Source organism: Bufo gargarizans, chromosome 3 (genome assembly GCF_014858855.1).
Source record: "Bufo gargarizans isolate SCDJY-AF-19 chromosome 3, ASM1485885v1, whole genome shotgun sequence".
Classification (NCBI taxonomy): Eukaryota; Metazoa; Chordata; class Amphibia; order Anura; family Bufonidae; genus Bufo; species Bufo gargarizans.
In genome coordinates, this window is record NC_058082.1 from 287,149,616 (window position 1) to 287,167,664 (window position 18,049).

General features: G+C 42.2%; 1 protein-coding gene across 10 annotated transcripts in view; it reads left to right on the forward strand.

The window, feature by feature from the left end:
• The window catches only part of BCAS3 (BCAS3 microtubule associated cell migration factor), a 1,183,153-nt gene that overhangs the window by 1,941 nt on the left and 1,163,163 nt on the right, over positions 1 to 18,049 (forward strand). For 6 of the 10 annotated variants that reach the window (XM_044286261.1, XM_044286253.1, XM_044286262.1 and 3 more), the window contains exons 2-5: positions 4,340 to 4,434; positions 5,759 to 5,813; positions 8,045 to 8,120; positions 12,005 to 12,111. In XM_044286261.1, coding sequence (XP_044142196.1) covers positions 4,364 to 4,434; positions 5,759 to 5,813; positions 8,045 to 8,120; positions 12,005 to 12,111 — 309 coding nt within the window. In that variant the 5' untranslated portion in view covers positions 4,340 to 4,363. Of the gene's footprint in view, positions 1 to 282; positions 358 to 410; positions 448 to 4,339; positions 4,435 to 5,758; positions 5,814 to 8,044; positions 8,121 to 12,004; positions 12,112 to 18,049 lie in introns of those variants that run through there. The other 4 variants (XM_044286256.1, XM_044286257.1, XM_044286258.1 and 1 more) reach the window with 3 other exon arrangements.

Consider the following 18,049-nt stretch of genomic DNA (forward strand, 5'->3'; position numbering starts at 1 on the left):
GTGCAATGCGTTTTACATGCGCGTGAGAAAAAACTGACTGTGGTACCCAGATCCGAACCCAGACTCGAACCCAGACTTCTTCACTGAAGTTCAGGTTTGGATTTGGTGTTCTGTAGATTTTATTATTTTCCATTATAACATGGTTGTAATGGAAAATAATAGCATTCTTTAATACAGAATGCCAAGTATAATGTCAATTGAGGGTTAAAAAATTAAAAAATGTTAACTCCCCTCCTCCACTTGATCGCTCAGCCGGCATTGTCTTCTTGCTTCTTCTTTCAGGACCTGCAAAAGGACCTTTGATAACATAATCCTTCTATCTTCATTCAGCAGGACCAGTGCTGACGTCACCACATGGTAAGCATGATTGAGTCATCAAAGGTCCTTTTGCAGGTCCTGAAAGAAGAAGCAAGAAGACGATGCCGGCTGCGCAATCAAGTGGATGAGGTGAGTTTATTATTATTATTTTTTTAACCCCTAAAGCCACATTTTAGTAAGCATTCTGTATTAAGAATGCTATAATTTTCCCTTATAACCATGTTATAAGGGAAAATAATACAGTGAATCTGCTTTAATGGGATCCGGGGTTGCTCATCCCTATCTTCTCCTAGCAACCATGCATAAAAATCACACCGTATCCGCACTTGTTTGCGGATGCTTGCGATTTTCACGCAGCTCCATTAATTTCTATGGGGCCTGCGTTGTTTGAAAAACGCAGAATATAGAACATGCTGCAATTTTTCACGAAGCGCACAAGTGATGCGTGAAAATCACTGCTCATCTGCACAGCCCCATTGAAGTGAATGGGTCCGGATTCATTGCGGGTGCAGTGCGTTCAATTCACGCATTGCACCCGCACAGAATTCTCGCCGGTGTGAAAGGGGCCTAAGGCCTCTTTCACTCGAGCGAGTTTTCCGAACGGTGCGCTCCATGAAGTGAATACATAGCACCCGCATTAAGTCCTGACCTATTCATTTCAACGGGTCTGTGTACTTGAGCATTTTTTTCAAGCATCAGTTCTGCATTGCATGAGAATCGCAGCATGTTCTATATTCAGCGTTTTTCTCGCCAATAGAAGTGAATGGGGCTTCCGTGAAAAACGCATTGCATCCGGATGCAATGCGTTTTTCACTGATGGTTCGAGGAAATGTTCTTGGTAATCTTTTTTTTTTTTTTTTTTTTTTTTTTTTTTTTTCATGCACGTGACAAACACATCAAAACTGATTGCACCCGCGTGGAAAAAAAACGGAAACACTGAACACAGGTGCAGACAAAACTGACTGAACTTGCATCCTGACACAATCTGTGTCGTTCGTGTGAAAGAGGCCTAATACAATCCGAATCTTGTGACAGGTTAAAAAATCATCGTTTGCAGGCGGCATATTGTGGTGTCTAATCACAATCTGCTGCTGGCAAACAATGATTCAGTATAGGGAAGAGCGATGGTATAATGGTCGCTGCTCTCTATACTGAGGAGGAGATCGCTGCATGTAATAGCAGCGGTCTCCTCTGCTAGTGAGCAGACAATTGCCAGGAAGGAACTCTTCCTTCCCGACAATCGCATGTTAAATCAGGCTGTCTAATACACCCTTTAGGGCTGTTTCACACAATTCCATTGCGGGAATCACGCTCCGTGTGTGAGTGTGATCCTCCACTCTGGAATTGCAGGAGCGCACGGCATTATCATGATTTATAATGCTATGTGTCTCTGCTTGACCTTATTTCTACAGAATCATACTGACAGCTTTATGTCACTATGATTCTGTGGAAAAAAGGCCATGCAGAGACACATAGCATTATAAATCATGATAATGCCGTGCGCTCCTGCAATTCCAGAGCGGAGGATCACATTCACACATGGAGCGTGATTCCCGCAATGGACTCACTCGTGTGAAACAGCCCTTAGGGTAGGTTTCACATCACATTTTTGTCACCTGTTTAACAAATGTTGGGAAAAAATATATCTGTTTGTAAATGACCTCCATAGTGTTTTATGATGTAGTCAGTGCTAGGGTTGTCAAAGAGTATTGAGATACTCAATACCATTCAGCACCACGCAAAAAAAAATAAAACCCCAAAAAGGCCACGTGCATTCCGCATTTTATGGAATGTCCGGCCCATAATAGAACATCCCTGATAAGGGATAACGATTATCAGAAACACGTTGGAGCTTTTTGACACTTCTAGATACCCGTAACTCTAGTTCTGTGACGTCACATAGCGCTCTGAGTTGAGCGCGAGCTAGCGAGTCTAATATTGAGCGGTGGCACCGGCTGGGGTAAGCTCACTTTCTATAAAATATATAGGACTCCCTATTCCACTCTAATATACAAGTACCAGCATACAAAACAGGATTGGTATGCGCAGAAAAGTGACAGCAAAGTTCAAACAGGTACCTACGGTATATGTGTAGTTGGATTGATGCTGTGAATGCACGTTTTACCTCTGCCTATGGTATTGTAGGGAGTGTGGGGTATTGTCGCGCTGAACCTGATTTATATTAATCTTTCTGTTCTTTTGCAGCAGCTGCGGTACTGCTACGGTACCACAGCATCAGTGATAGGTATAGAGGATATAATCACCAGTGTAATATAGTCTTTAAATACTAAAATATTACTTTTATTATAAATACATTACCGAATACCCTTCATTAGTTATATTGGCTGCTCATTTTGTCTAGAGAAAAATCATTAGGAGAAAAAAAAATGGCTGCCATCCTATTAGTACACACAGAACATGTCCTAATCACACAGCACGACAAGTTACTTTACAACACTGAGCTAAAGAACTGCCTTATCCTCCTCTTTGCTCTGCTTGTCAGGGGTTATGATCCTGAATACAGTTTAATCTGATCTTTAGCCGAATCTCTGTAGGAATGGAATTCATGAGGAGACATGAAGTACAGAGAGGAGGTGGGGATGTGACTAATGAGCAGCAGCACTTGTATGCAGTCTTCATCACCACAGCCCCACATTACCACAGTCTGTACTGTCCGACCTCTGTACTTCATATCTCCTCATGAACTCCATTCCTAAAGAGATTCAGCTGAAGATCATATTAGACTGTATTCAGGATCATAATCCCTGACAAGTAAAGAGGAGGATGAGGCAGCTCTGTAGCTCAGTGTTTTGTCCTTCTGTGTAATTAGGGCGGAGGTCTTTTTTATCTCCTAATGATTGCTCCCTAGACAAAACGAGCCATTATAACTAATGAAAGGTATTTGGGAATATATTTATAATTAAGTAATATTTAAAGGGGTTGTCCGGTTTCAGAACTGAACACAGACATATCCCCGTTTTCATCCAGGCAGCCCCTCTGACGTGAGCATCGGAGCATTTCGTACTCCGATGCTCTCCTTTGCCCTGTGCTGAATCGTGCACGGCATAGACTTTTCCTGGAGATCCGGTGACGTACTGGGCTCTCCATGGGTAAAGCTAGGCAGATCCTTCCGCCTAGCAGTGAACCCGGTGACGTCACCGGCCCTAATGGGCAGACTTTAGCGCCTCCCTAGCCTTCAGTTCAGTCTTTTTGACTTTTCAGAACGGAGATAATACTACAGCATGTTTATCTCCCTCCAAAATTCCGGAACACTTACCAGGATGCCGGATCCGGCATCAATTTACCTTGAAATGTGTTATTGCCGGATCCAGCATGCGCAGACCTTTAAAAATGTTAAAAAAATAGAAACGGATCTGTTTGTCCGTGTGACAAACGGACAGACGAATCCGTTCTTGCAATGCATTTGCGAGACGGAGCCGTCTACAAATGCTGTATGTTTGCAGATTGCCAGATCTGATAGATGTATTCTATCAGACATTTTAAATAATCCCCCTTATATGTGATGCCTGGGCAAAGCATTATGGGATATGTAGTTACTGGAGCTACTGTCTGCAGACAGAAAGTATATTATTTTCTAATAAGCAAGGTGGCATGGTGGGAAATAAAAAAAAAAAAAAACACTATTGGGCCTCCTGCACATGACTTTATCTGTTTTGAGGTCCGCAAATTGCAGTTCTGCATAATACGGATACAGTCCGTGTGCATCCCGCAATTTTCTCAGTCTCATTATAGAAGGCTATTCTTGTCTGTAAAACGGACGTGTTCTATAATTTGCGAAACAGCCACACGGATCCATAAAAAAATGTGAATGTGAACATGGCCCCTTAGGAAAGAATAGGTCAGTGTGCTATCTGCAAAAAAATACAGTCGTGTGCATGAAGCCTATGATTGCGGCTTTGTATTAGAGTAGAGGGGTATTGATGTGTGTTCCGGAGTTTGTAGTGTGTTAAACACCATAGGTTACTTTTTGCTTATCTGAATTTTTTTTTTCATTTTTTAGAGCTAAAAAAGACATTTGTCAAACATGACGACGGAATCTCCACGGCGCCCAAGCCGTTGTACGGGAGGAGTGATGGTCCGGCCTCAGGCTGTCACGTAAGATTATCAGTTTTGTTGTACATGTTTAAATGAGCGTGTGAATCCTCTTTTTTTTAAAAGCTAAATATAAAAAAGTTATATCTCCAAGCTGCATGAAAGGGCTGCGTATTCCTATGGCTAATGTAGTACCTTTTATTACAGTTGAAGGTAGGTACATATTGGGGGAGATTTAACAAAACTGGTGCAAAGGAAAACTGATTGGGGCTTATTTATTAATCATATTGCGCCATAATTATGGTGTAAAATGCGCCACAATTATTGGAATTTTGATTTGACAAAATATATCAACTGTTTTCTCCAGGAAAGTGTTATTAATGTTAAAGTGGGTGAGGCTAGCAAATTGGCGTATGTTCGGCTTGAAAGGTGCAAAATGTAGCGTTATATTTATGTTTCAATGGTATTTATTAGGTTTTCACAATAATAAGGTACACAGTACAATGTGCATAAAATAAAGGACGAGGAGTCCAATCATTTGGACATTCCAAACAAATAAAATAATGAACAGAAAGACATACAGAAAATTAAGCATAAATAAAAGAAGCATCAGGAAATCAGTAGCGTTATATTTAGTATGTCGCTGTAGTAGTGTAAATATATCAAACAGTGTTCGGCACATCAGAATGACTTTTAATCAAAAAGTCGCATTGTAAAAAAAAAAAAGCCCCTCTGTCCAGAACGCAGATACTTTTGGAATTGATGTTGAAGGCGAGACCCACCTGGTCCCAACATCACTATTACCTGGTTGTCTGCAGTTCCGCGCTGCATATAGCCTCTGACAGTACAGAGCGGAGCAGACGAAGCATTCTGCCCGTTGTAGGAAAGTATGATAGGTAAGTAGTAAAATAGGATGCATTTAGGGTTATTTAGTATAAAGATTAACTACTGCGTTTTGTCATTCTACAATACAAAAAACTATGGCATGGCAAAAGTTGCAATTTTAGCGATGAAATGTCGCATTTTAGCCTTAAAAGTCACATATTTAAATTCAGATTTCAACAGACGCATTGTTGCAAATTATTACTGCCTTATTATGTTGCCTTTTTCTTAAAAATGATGAATTATACAGTCACAAAAGCCGCCATTATTGATAAATGTCCCCATTTAGTTACGCCTAGAAAACAATCAGATTGATCCAAAGGACCTCTAGAAATGAAAGGTGGAATCTTGCAAATAAGCCAGTTTTCTTTTGCACCAGTTTTGGTAAAGCTTTTTTAGATAGTATTAGTAGTAGTTTTGACACTTTGCTATTAGGTAAATATACAGTATTACTTTTCCCTCCTATCTTTTTCATTGATATGATTTCATTCTGCTTGTTTTACAGGGAGCAGTCATATATGGAAAGTGTTGTCACGTTTCTTCAAGATGTTGTTCCACAGGTTAGTACTACTAATCACTACTAGATTTACATTTTAGGAGTGTATTGTACCCTGTTCAATGTGTTCCAGTTGCTAAATATGGACCTGCTGTCAAACTGATGTGATACCACTTTAAGGGCTCTTTTACACGAGCGGATGCCATACGGGGCATCCGCTGCGTGAAAAAGAGCCAAGCCCCATTCTGGACAGCAGAGATATGTAGCATTAACAAGGATGAAAATGCTCTGTGTCTCTCTGTGACCTTCTTACTACAAAATCACGGTGACAACTTAATTTCACTGTGATTTTGTAGAGAGGCAAAGAGCATTATCAATCATGTTACTGCTCCGTGTCTCTGCTGTCCGGAATGGGGCTTGGCTCTCTTTCACACAGCGGATTACCCGCACGGCATCCGCTCGTGTGAAAGAGGCCTAAGGCTGTGATGTACATTTAGTGTATATGCTGGGAGACCCCCCAACAAACTCGCAAAATGTGTCCATAGGGTTACATTTGCCAGAAGAGGGCCAAAACAGCATCTGTTTGGTCTTAATATGTATTTGTGTCTGCAAGTAAGGGTTTCGTTGTGAAGAGGTTATGTTACTTACATTATACAGTACAGACCAAAAGTTTGGACACACCTTCTCATTCAAAGAGTTTTCTTTATTTTCATGACTATGAAAATTGTAGATTCACACTGAAGGCATCAAAACTATGAATTAACACATGTGGAATTATATACATAACAAAAAAGTGTGAAACAACGGAAAATATGTCATATTCTAGGTTCTTCAAAGTAGCCACCTTTTGCTTTGATTACTGCTTTGCACACTCTTTGCATTCTCTTGATGAGCTTCAAGAAGTAGTCACCTGAAATGGTCTTCCAACAGTCTTGAAGAAGTTCCCAGAGATGCTTAGCACTTGTTGGCCCTTTTGCCTTCACTCTGCGGTCCAGCTCACCTCAAACCATCTCGATTGGGTTCAGGTCCGGTGACTGTGGAGGCCAGGTAATCTGGCGCAGCTCCCCATCACTCTCCTTCATGGTCAAATAGGCCTTATACAGCCTGGAGGTGTGTTTGGGGTCATTGTCCTGTTGAAAAAGAAATGATGGTCCAACTAAACACAAACCGGATGGAATAGCATGCCGCTGCAAGATGCTGTGGTAGCCATGCTGGTTCAGTATGCCTTCAATTTTGAATAAATCCCTAACAGTGTCACCAGGAAAGCACCATCACACCTTCTCCTCCATGCTTCACGGTGGGAACCAGGCTTGTAGAATCCATCCGTTCACCTTTTCTGCGTCGCACAAAGACACCGTGTTTGGAACCAAAATCTCAAATTTGGACTCATCAGACCAAAGCACAGATTTCTACTGGTCTAATGTCCATTCCTTGTGTTCTTTAGCCCAAACAAGTCTCTTCTGCTTGCTGCCTGTCCTTAGTAGTGGTTTCCTAGTAGATATTCTACCATGAAGGCCTGATTCACACAGTCTCCTCTTAACAGTTGTTCTAGAGATGTGTCTGCTGCTAGAACTCTGTGTGGCATTGACCTGGTCTCTAATCTGAGCTGCTGTTAACCTGCGATTTCTGAGGCTGGTGACTCGGATGAACTTATCCTCCGCAGCAGAGGCGACTCTTGGTCTTCCTTTCCTGGGGCGGTCCGCATGTGAGCCAGTTTCTTTGTAGCGCTTGATGGTTTTTGTGACTGCACTTGGCGACACTTTCAAAGTTTTCCCAATTTTTTGGACTGACTGACCTTCATTTCTTAAAGTAATGATGGCCACTTGTTTTTCTTTACTTAGCTGCTTTTTTCTTGCCATAATACAAATTCTAACAGTCTATTCAGTAGGACTATCAGCTGTGTATCTACCTGACTTCTCCACAACACAACTGATGGTCCCAACCCCATTTATAAGGCAGGAAATCCCACTAGTTAAACCTGACAGGGCACACCTGTGAAGTGAAAACCATTTCAGGTGACTACCTCTTGAAGCTCATCAAGAGAATGCCAAGAGTGTGCAAAGCAGTAATCAAAGCAAAAGCTGCCTACTTTGAAGAACCTAGAATATGACATATTTTCAGTTGTTTCACACTTTTTTGTTATGTGTGTTAATTCATAGTTTTGATGCCTTCAGTGTGAATCTACAATTTTCATAGTCATGAAAATAAAGAAAACTTTTTGAATGAGAAGGTGTCCAAACTTTTGGTCTGTACTGTATATATTAACACTCATGTCTTTTCTACTTGCATTGTTAGGCTTATAGTGGAACACCTACAATGGAGGAAAAAGAGAAAATAGTTTGGGTCCGGTTTGAAAATTCAGATCTGAATGGTAAGGCCATTTATATTTCATCAGCGATAACACCATGATAAGAAAAACTTACAGCCATATATTATTATTTTAATATTTATTACTATAGATCCAAATATTGAACACATTAGTGAGTTGCCAAATTCAGTTCCTGCTTCTGTGATCCCAATGTCTAGATGGTTTTGTTGTTGATTTTCTGGGTAACAAAAATACATGTGTACTTTGCCATTAACCCTTAGGATACCGGAGGTTTTCTAGTTTTGGCGTTTTCATTTTTCTTCTTTCTTGAGCCATAACCTTTTTATATTTCCGTTCACATAGCTGTATAGGTTTTTTATGTCTAAATAGTGTAAAAATAAAATTTAACTTTGAAAAAACTTTTTTATTTTTACATCACCATATTCTGACCCCCATAACTTTTTTCGGTCGCATTGTTTATGTTTTTTTTGTTATTTAGGTATTCATTTTTTTTATTATATGGAAAGGGGGGGTGATTTAAACTTATATAAAAAATGTAAAAATATATAAATTTTTAACCACTTCGACCCCCCTAGCTGAAACCCCCTTAATGACCAGGCCACTTTTTACATTTCTGCACTACACTACTTTCACCGTTTATTGCTCGGTCATGCAACTTACCACCCAAATGAATTTTACCTCCTTTTCTTCTCACTAATAGAGCTTTTGTTTGGTGGTATTTCATTGCTGCTGATATTTTAACTTTTTTTGTTACAGACAGTACAAACACCCCACAAATGACCCCATTTCGGAAAGTAGACACCCTAAGGTATTCACTGATGGGCATAGTGAGTTCATAGAACTTTTTATTTTTTGTCACAAGTTAGCGGAAAATGATGATTTATTTTTTATTTTATTTTTTTCTTACAAAGTCTCATATTCCACTAACTTGTGACAAAAAAAAAAAAATTCTAGGAACTCACCATGCCCCTCGCGGAATACCCTGAGGTGTCTTCTTTCCAAAATGGGGTCACTTGTGGGGTAGTTATACTGCCCTGGCATTTTAGGGGCCCATATGCGTGAGAAGTAGTTTGCAATCAAAATCTGTAATAAAAATGACCGGTGAAATCCGAAAGGTGCTCTTTAGAATGTGTGCCCCTTTGCCCACCTAGGCTGCAAAAAAGTGTCACACATCTGGCATCGCCGTACTCGGGAGAAGTTGGGGAATGTGTTTTGGGGTGTCATTTTACATATACCCATGCTGGGTGAGATAAATATCTTGGTCAAATGCCAACTTTGTATAAAAAAATTGGAAATGTTGTCTTTTGCCAAGATATTTCTCTCACCCAGCATGGGTATATGTAAAATGAAACCTAAAACACATTCCCCAACTTCTCCCGAGTACGGCGATACCAGATATGTGACACTTTTTTGCAGCCTAGGTGGGCAAAGGGGCACATATTCCAAAGAGCACCTTTCGGATTTCACCGGTCATTTTTTACAGATTTTGATTGCAAACTACTTCTCACGCATATGGGCCCCTCAAATGCCAGGGCAGTATAACTACCCCACAAGTGACCCCATTTTGGAAAGAAGACACCCCAGGGTATTCCGTGAGGGGCATGGCGAGTTCCTAGAATTTTTTATTTTTTGTCACAAGTTAGTGGAATATGAGACTTTGTAAGAAAAAAAAAATCATCATTTTCCGCTAACTTGTGACAAAAAATAAAAAATTCTAGGAACTCGCCATGCCCCTCACGGAATACCTTGGGGTGTCTTCTTTCCAAAATGGGGTCACTTGTGGCGTAGTTATACTGCCCTGGCATTCTAGGAGCCCTAATGTGTGGTAAGTAGTTTGAAATCAAAATGTGTAAAAAATGACCTGTAAAATCCTAAAGGTGCTCTTTGGAATGTGGGCCCCTTTGCCCACTTAGGCGGCAAAAAAGTGTCGCACAACTGGTATTGCCGTAATCAGGAGAAGTTGGGGAATGTGTTTTGGGGTGTCATTTTACAAATACCCATGCTGGGTGAGAGAAATATGTTGGCAAAAGACAACTTTTCCCATTTTTTTTATACAAAGTTGGCATTTGACCAAGATATTTATCTCACCCAGCATGGGTATGTGTAAAATGACACCCCAAAACACATTCCCCAACTTCTCCTGAGTACGGCGATACCAGATGTGTGACACTTTTTTGCAGTCTAGATGCGCAAAGCGGCCCAAATTCCTTTTAGGAGGGCATTTTTAGACATTTGGATCCCAGACTTCTTCTCACGCTTTCGGGCCCCTAAAATGCCAGGGCAGTATAAATACCCCACATGTGACCCCATTTTGAAAGAAGACACCCCAAGGTATTCAATGAGGGGCATGGCGAGTTCATCGAATTTTTTTTTTTTTTGGCACAAGTTAGCGGAAATTGATTTTTTTTTGTATTTTCTCACAAAGTCTCCCTTTCCGCTAACTTGGGACACAAATTTAAATCTTTCATGGACTCAATATGCCCCTCACGGAATACCTTTTAGGGGCCCTAAAGCGTGAGAAGAAGTCTGGAATATAAATGTCTAAAAATGTTTACGCATTTGGATTCCGTGAGGGGTATGGTGAGTTCATGTGAGATTTTATTTTTTTGACACAAGTTAGTGGAATATGAGACTTTGTAAGAAAAAAATAAATAAAATATTTCCGCTAACTTGGGCCCAAAAAATGTCTGAATGGAGCCTTACAGGGGGGTGATCAATGACAGGGGGGTGATCAGGGAGTCTATATGGGGTGATCAGTGGTTCATAAGGGGTTAATAAGTGACGGGGTGGGGGGGTGTAGTGTAGTGTAGTGGTGTTTGGTGCTACTTTACTGAACTATCTGTGTCCTCTGGTGGTCGATCCAAGCAAAAGGGACCACCAGAGGACCAGGTAGCACGTATATTAGACGCTGTTATCAAAACAGCGTCTAATATACCTGTTAGGGGTTAAAAAAATCACATCTCCAGCCTGCCAGCGAACGATCGCCGCTGGCAGGCTGGAGATCCACTCGCTTACCTTCCGTTCCTGTGAACGCGCGCACCTGTGTGCGCACGTTCACAGGAAATCTCGGCTATCACGGGAGGACACGTATATGCGTCCACCCAGAAGAGCAGGGCCGCCGCCAGGACGCAATCCTGCATACGGCGGTCCTGAGCAGGTTAACATGTTTTTTTTACTTTTTTAATGATTTTGAAGCTCATATTTGAGTCTACAAAATAATTTTTTTAATTTTAAAATGTCTGTTGCTCATTTCTTATGTTGGCCTGGCACCTGGTGTCCAAAATTAGAATTCCAGTTTGAATGCTCTCAGCCTCTTCTGAATTCTCACTGGCCACAGAGGATGCCGATAACCCAGGAAGAGCGAGTGTCTGGGTTTTTGACCATTTAGATGCCGTGATCTCACTTGATCATGACATCTAAAGGCTTAAATAACCACCATCTGCATTATTGCCGATTCCAGTTTTAAACAGCAGAGACCTGCCGGCCATGATACACACTGCACGTGCGAGTGGGCGCCATGTTTGCCTATCTCTCCAGTGCCATACATGTACAATAATTAATGGTCTCATCGCGTTTATTGTATAACTGAACTATTTTGCCTAAGCTTACAGCATTACAACTTTGGGGGATACTTTACACAGAATTTTTTTGAATAGGGGGACTCTGCTTAGAAATCTTGAGAAGAGTACAATACAGAGAGAAGTGTGAAATTCAAGGTCATAAACATATTTTTTTTTCCATAATTACCAGAAATAAGTATTCCTACGTGGAGAATCTTCATAGTGTACCCATGACGATACCTTGTCATGTCTGCTGATTAGTACCTTTTCAGACATGAGAGTTGGCAGAAACTATGAATGTCATACTAGACTTTCTCAAGTTAATTTTTTAATCTGAGACTATGGTTGTCTGTTTGTCGATTCTAGATACGTACAGGAATATGGAGTTTCATGAGATGCACAGTACTGGCAACGATCCCCCTTTGCTTTTGATGATTGGATACACAGATGGCTTGCAGATTTGGAGTATACCGGTGAGTACAATGTTTTAAAAGACTTTGAGGAGAGTTATCAGAATGAATATACCACAGCAGGTGTTTTGGCTGTGTGGCTGCAGAGGGTGGGGCACACTTCTCAGAGCGGTTTCATTGGTTTCAACTGAACAACAGCCGTCTTCTTGGTCTTGCGTTAAAGCTCACAGTCTAAGCTTTAAAACAAGACCAGGATTGCTGTACTATAAGACTGGAGATAAACAGTGATTAGAAAGGGGTCCCAGTGAGAGACACATAAACCTACAGTTACAGTGCCTTGAAAAAGTATTCTTACCCTTTTCCACATTTTTTTCCATTACACCCACAAATTTAAATGTATTTTATTGGGATTTTATGTGATAGACCAACACAAAGTATTAAATATGACTGAAGTGAAAAAAAAAATAAAAATCTGAAAAGTGTGGTGTGCATTTGTATTCAGCCCCCCTGAGTCTATACTTTGTAGGACCACTTTTAGTTGCAATTACAGCTACAAGTCTTTTGGGCTATGTCTCTACCAGCTTTGGCCATCTAGAGGCTGAAACTTTTACCCACTCTTTGCAAAATAGCTCAAACTCAGATTGGATGGAGAGCATCTGTGAACTGCAATTTTTAAGTATTGTCAGAGATTTTCAATGGGATTTAGGGCTGGACTTTGACTGGACCATTCTGACACAGGAATATGCTTTGATTTAACCATTCCATTATAGCTCTGGCTGTAAGTTTAGGGTTGTTGTCCTGCTCAGTGGCGTACCGCCCATAGAGGCAGACCACGCCACTGCTATGGGGCCCGCGGCACTGGGGGGCCCGTAGCGCAGATAAGGCCCCGCCCACTGATGACCAGCAGCCGGCTATGCGGCTGCTTTTCTCCCCAGGGCCCCCCCCCCCATGTTTAGCTGAATCGCCTCCCAGAGGCGCGGCTAAGTCCTAGACACCCGCCCCCCTCCTCAGCGCTGCGCTCTGAAACACCCGATCCTCCTCTCGTCGGCGTCCCAAATCCCGCGCAGGCGCAGTGCCGGCGATTGCCTGCGCCCTGATAATACGGCTGAGGGCAACAGCTTCAACATCGTCACTGGGCATGCGCCGAGCCCAGTGACGATGTTGAAGCTGTTGCCCTCAGCCGTATTATCAGAGCGCAGGCGCAGGCAATCGCCGGCACTGCGCCTGCGCGGGATTTGGGACGCCGACGAGAGGAGGATCGGGTGTTTCAGAGCGCAGCGCTGAGGAGGGGGGCGGGTGTCTAGGACTTAGCCGCGCCTCTGGGAGGCGATTCAGCTAAATGATGGAGGCGTTAGAGTTTTCATATTTAGGCGGGCACGGCACTAATCAGAGGGGCACCGTGGAGAAAGAAAAACGCCCCTCTGGGCTCCAGTCCGGCTTACAGCAAGAATCGATTTTTAGAAGAAAGGACAAGACTGACATGGAAAAGAAGAACACAGATGGAAAAAAGGTACTTTATTAAACATGGATCCATGAGTACCTTTTTTCCATCTGTCTTGTTCTTTGGATTGTGAGTCTTGTCATTTCTTCAAAAAATCGATTCTTATGATATGTAAATGACGCTGTAAGGAGCCAGAGGGGCGTTATTCTTTCTCCACGGTGCCCAGGAACGCCCCTCTGAAGTGCCGTGCCCGGCTAAATTTGAAAACTAATAACGCCTCCAAGTTCATCTAAATCGCCTCCCAAATCCGATCCTCCTCTCGCTGGCATCCCAAATCCCGCGCAGGCGCAGTGCCGGCGATTGCCTGCGCTATGATAAGATGACTGACGGCACTGCGCCTGCGCGGGATTTGGGATGCCGGCGAGAGGAGGATCGGGGTGTTTGCCGCAGAGCGCGGCACTGAGGAGGGGGGTGTTGAGCACTTAGCCGTGCCTCTGGGAGGCGATTTAGATGAACTTGGAGGCGTTATTAGTAGAGATGAGCGAACTTCTGTTTTAAGTTCGGCGTCTAAAGTTCGGGGGCGGGTTAGCGGAGAATCCCGATCTGGAACCGGATATGGATTCCGACTTCCGTTGTGGTCCGTGGTAGCGGAATCAATAATGGCCGATTATTGATTCCGCTACCACGGACCACAACGGAAGTCGGAATCCATATCCGGTTCCAGATCGGGATTCTCCGCTAACCCGCCCCCGAACTTTAGACGCCGAACTTAAAACAGAAGTTCGCTCATCTCTAGTTATTAGTTTTCAAACTTAGCCGGGCACGGCACTTCAGAGGGGCGTTCCTGGGCACCGTGGAGAAAGAATAACGCCCCTCTGGGCTCCTTACAGCTTCATTTACATATCATAAGAATCGATTTTTTGAAGACATGACAAGACTCACAATCAAAAGAACAAGACAGATGGAAAACAGGTACTCTGTTAAACATGGATTCATGAAAAAAAAATTGGGGGTAAATTGCTAGTGACAGATTCCCTTTAAGGCTACTTTCACGCTTGCGTTCAGAGCGGATCCGTCTGGTGTCTGCACAGACGGATCCGCACCTATAATGCAAACGCTTAGATCCGTTCAGAACGGATCCGTTTGCATTAACATGAACAAAAAAAAAAAAAAACATTTTTTTTTTGTTCATGATAGTGCAAACGGATCCGTTTTGACTTTACATTGAAAGTCAATGGGGGACGGATCAGTTTGAAAATTGAGCCATATTGTGTCAACTTCAAACGGATCCGTCCCCATTGACTTACATTGTAAGTCTGGACGGATCCGTTTGCCTCCGCACGGCCAGGCTGCAAGCAGCGTTCAAGTGTCCGCCTGCTGAGCGGAGGACAGACGGAGCCATACTGATGCATTCTGAGCGGATCCGCATCCACTCAGAATGCATTAGGGCTGGACGGATCCGTTCGGTGCCGCTTGTGAGAACCTTCAAACGGAACTCACAAGCGGAGACCCGAACGCAAGTGTGAAAGTAGCCTAACATGGCACCCCAAATAAGGAGATCTGCAGGCTGCAGCAGATATCCCATGTGACAGGTCACCCCCAGGAAACCCCTAACAGTTTCTGTAGGTCATGTATAAATTTATTTAATGGGGGTGTGGCATGGGAGGAGCAAAGTCAGGAAGTGGGAGGGGCCATGGTGGGTAGTGGGCGGGGTTAAGGGGCCCAATTCAGATTTTTGCTATGGGGCCCAGTGATTCCTATGTACGCCTCTGGTCCTGCTAGAAGGTGAAACTCCGCCTCAGTCTCAAGTCTTTTGCAGCCTTGAGCAGGTTTTCCTCCAGGATTATCCTGTATTTAGCTTTATCCATCTTCCATCCACTCTGACAGGCTTCCATGTCTCTGCTTAAAAAAAGCATCCCCATAGCATGATACTGCCTCCACCATGTTTTCACGGTGGGGATGGTGTGTTGAGGGTGATGTGCGGTGTTAGTTTTCCGCCACACATTGCGTTTTGCATTTAGGCCAAAAAGTTAAACTTTGGTCTCATCTGACAATAGAACATTCTTCCAAATGTTTGGAAAACTGCAAACAGGACTTGTTATGGCATGCTTTGAAAAATGGCTTTCTTCTTGCCACTCTTCCATAAGCCCAGATTTGTGGAGCATACAACTAATAGTTGTCCTGTGGACAGATTCTCCCTCCTAATCTGTGGATCTCTGAAGCTCCTCCAGAGTGACGATGGCCCTCTTGAGTGCTTCTATGATTAGTGCTCTCTTTATCCCTGACCTGTCTGATGTGTTCCTTGGTTTTCATGATGCTGTTTGATTGCTAATGATCTCAAGCCTACCTCTGAGGCCTTCAAATAACAGCTCTATTATAGTGAAAATAAATTACACACAGGTGAACTCTATTTACTAATTAGGTGACTTCTGAAGGCAGTTGGTCACACTGGATTTTTTTTAGTGGTATCAGAGTACAGGGGGCTGAATACAAATGCACACCACACTTTTTAGATCTTTTATTTATAAAAAAGTTTGAAAACCATGTATAATTTTCTTTTCAATTCACAAATATCTGCTACTTTGTGTTGGTCTATCAAATGAAATCCCAATAAAATACATTTAAGTTTGTGGGTGTAACGTGAAAAAATTTGGAAAAGTTTTATACTTTTTCAGAGCACTGTATCACTCATGACTCGATTTCTAAAGGCTGCCTCTCCTTTTTTTATGGCATGTTGCACTTAGTGGTCTTGTTTTAAAGCTTTCGTTGTCAGCTTTAAAACAAAATTGGGGCTCTAGCTTAGTTATATTTTGAGATTGTAAATGTTAAAGCAGCCTTTAGCTGGATGTGATCCTCTCTCCCTCTGTGTAATTTGTACTTGTCCCCAGGTAGAGAGTAACATGGACTTATCAGTCTCATTTCCCTCATCAATTAGAATATACCTGCTCTCTGATTGTAACATGGGGGTCTTTTCTTCAAGAAAGGGAGTGAGAAGGCATGCTCCTAAAACCAAACCACTTTTTTTCATGTTGTAAACTTGGGCAGTATTTTTGGTCGGGAAATATGGTAACGTCCGATACACTGCACTCGTAACTACCTGTAATATAAACTTAATACAGTACTTATGGGTCACAGAAAACACAGTTAAAAAAAAAAGTGAAACAATACCAGCATCGCTGTTTTCTATTAACCTCACCTACTAAAAACTGAATAAAAAGTAATCAAAAATAGTACAAATAAAAACTACAAATCGTCGCACAAAACAAGCCCTCACACAGTTACACCGCCAGAAACATAAAAATGTTATGGGTCTTGCAATGCAGTGACACAAAAACAAGTTATTTTGTATAGAAAGTGTTTTTATTGTTCAAGAAGCATAATAAAAACTTCATCTAAATTTGGCATAATTGAAATCATACTGATGCACAGAATAAAGCTATCATGTTATTTATACCACACAGTGGATGCCATAAAAATTAACTCCAAAATAATGTTTCACTTGCTGTTATTTATCTTGCCCTAAAAAATATTAAAGTTATTTAATAAATTATATGTGATGGTTCATATAAAATGGTTCATATAAAAACTACCGCTTGTCCTGCAAAATTCAAGGTCTCATACAGCTAAATAGGAAAAATAAAAAAGTTATGAAGCACTGGAACACAGAGGGGGGGGGGGGGGGGGGGGAATGTTACTTGTCCTTAAAGATCTACAGGAATAATGACATTTTAACAAATGCCACCAGCCTGCCTCACTAAGCTGAGGATTAATACTTATGTGCTTCCCTTCGCGAGGCCTCCATCATGTCCAAGTTCTGGTCCACACAGTGTTTACATCCGGCGCAGCATGTGCATAGTCACATGCTCCAATGGCTTCAGCTGGGACGTGGCCACAAGCGGCATGTCACTGATGAAGCCATTCATTGGCTGCAGTGGAGCATGTGACCATGCCCATGCTGTGGCAGATGTTAACACTGTGGGGATCGGAACATGACACACGGGAGACCATAGAAGCGGGAAGCGGTACGTATGAATCCTCAGCTTATTGAGGCAGGCTGCTGGCTAAAATGCCGTTACTCCCAGAAAACCCCTTTAAGGCTAGTATTAGTTATGTCACTAGGGCACTAAAATACACTTATCACCTGAGTTGCGTGCCAACTACATTTATTTGAGACATAGATTCAAAAATCTACAATAAAAAAGGGACAAGCAAATGACATGCTGTGGATTTCAAAATCCACACCGCAGGTCTGTGTACATAAGATTTGGAAAACTTCATCTGCTGAGCTGGTACTGTATTATGCTGTACATGGTGCAAAACATGCGCAGTCTAATATAGTACCAGCTACATGGTGCGGAAATTTTCTGGACAGAAATTGATGGTGCTGAATATGAAATCTGCAGCATATCAGTTGTATGTGCATATTTTATAGTGCAGATTTCACACTTTGGATTGAGATATGGGCATATCGATGTCAACAACCACAACAGAATCCACAAGTAACACAGTGAATATCACTGCAGAAAGTACACATAAACTATAGTGCAGTGTGCATATACC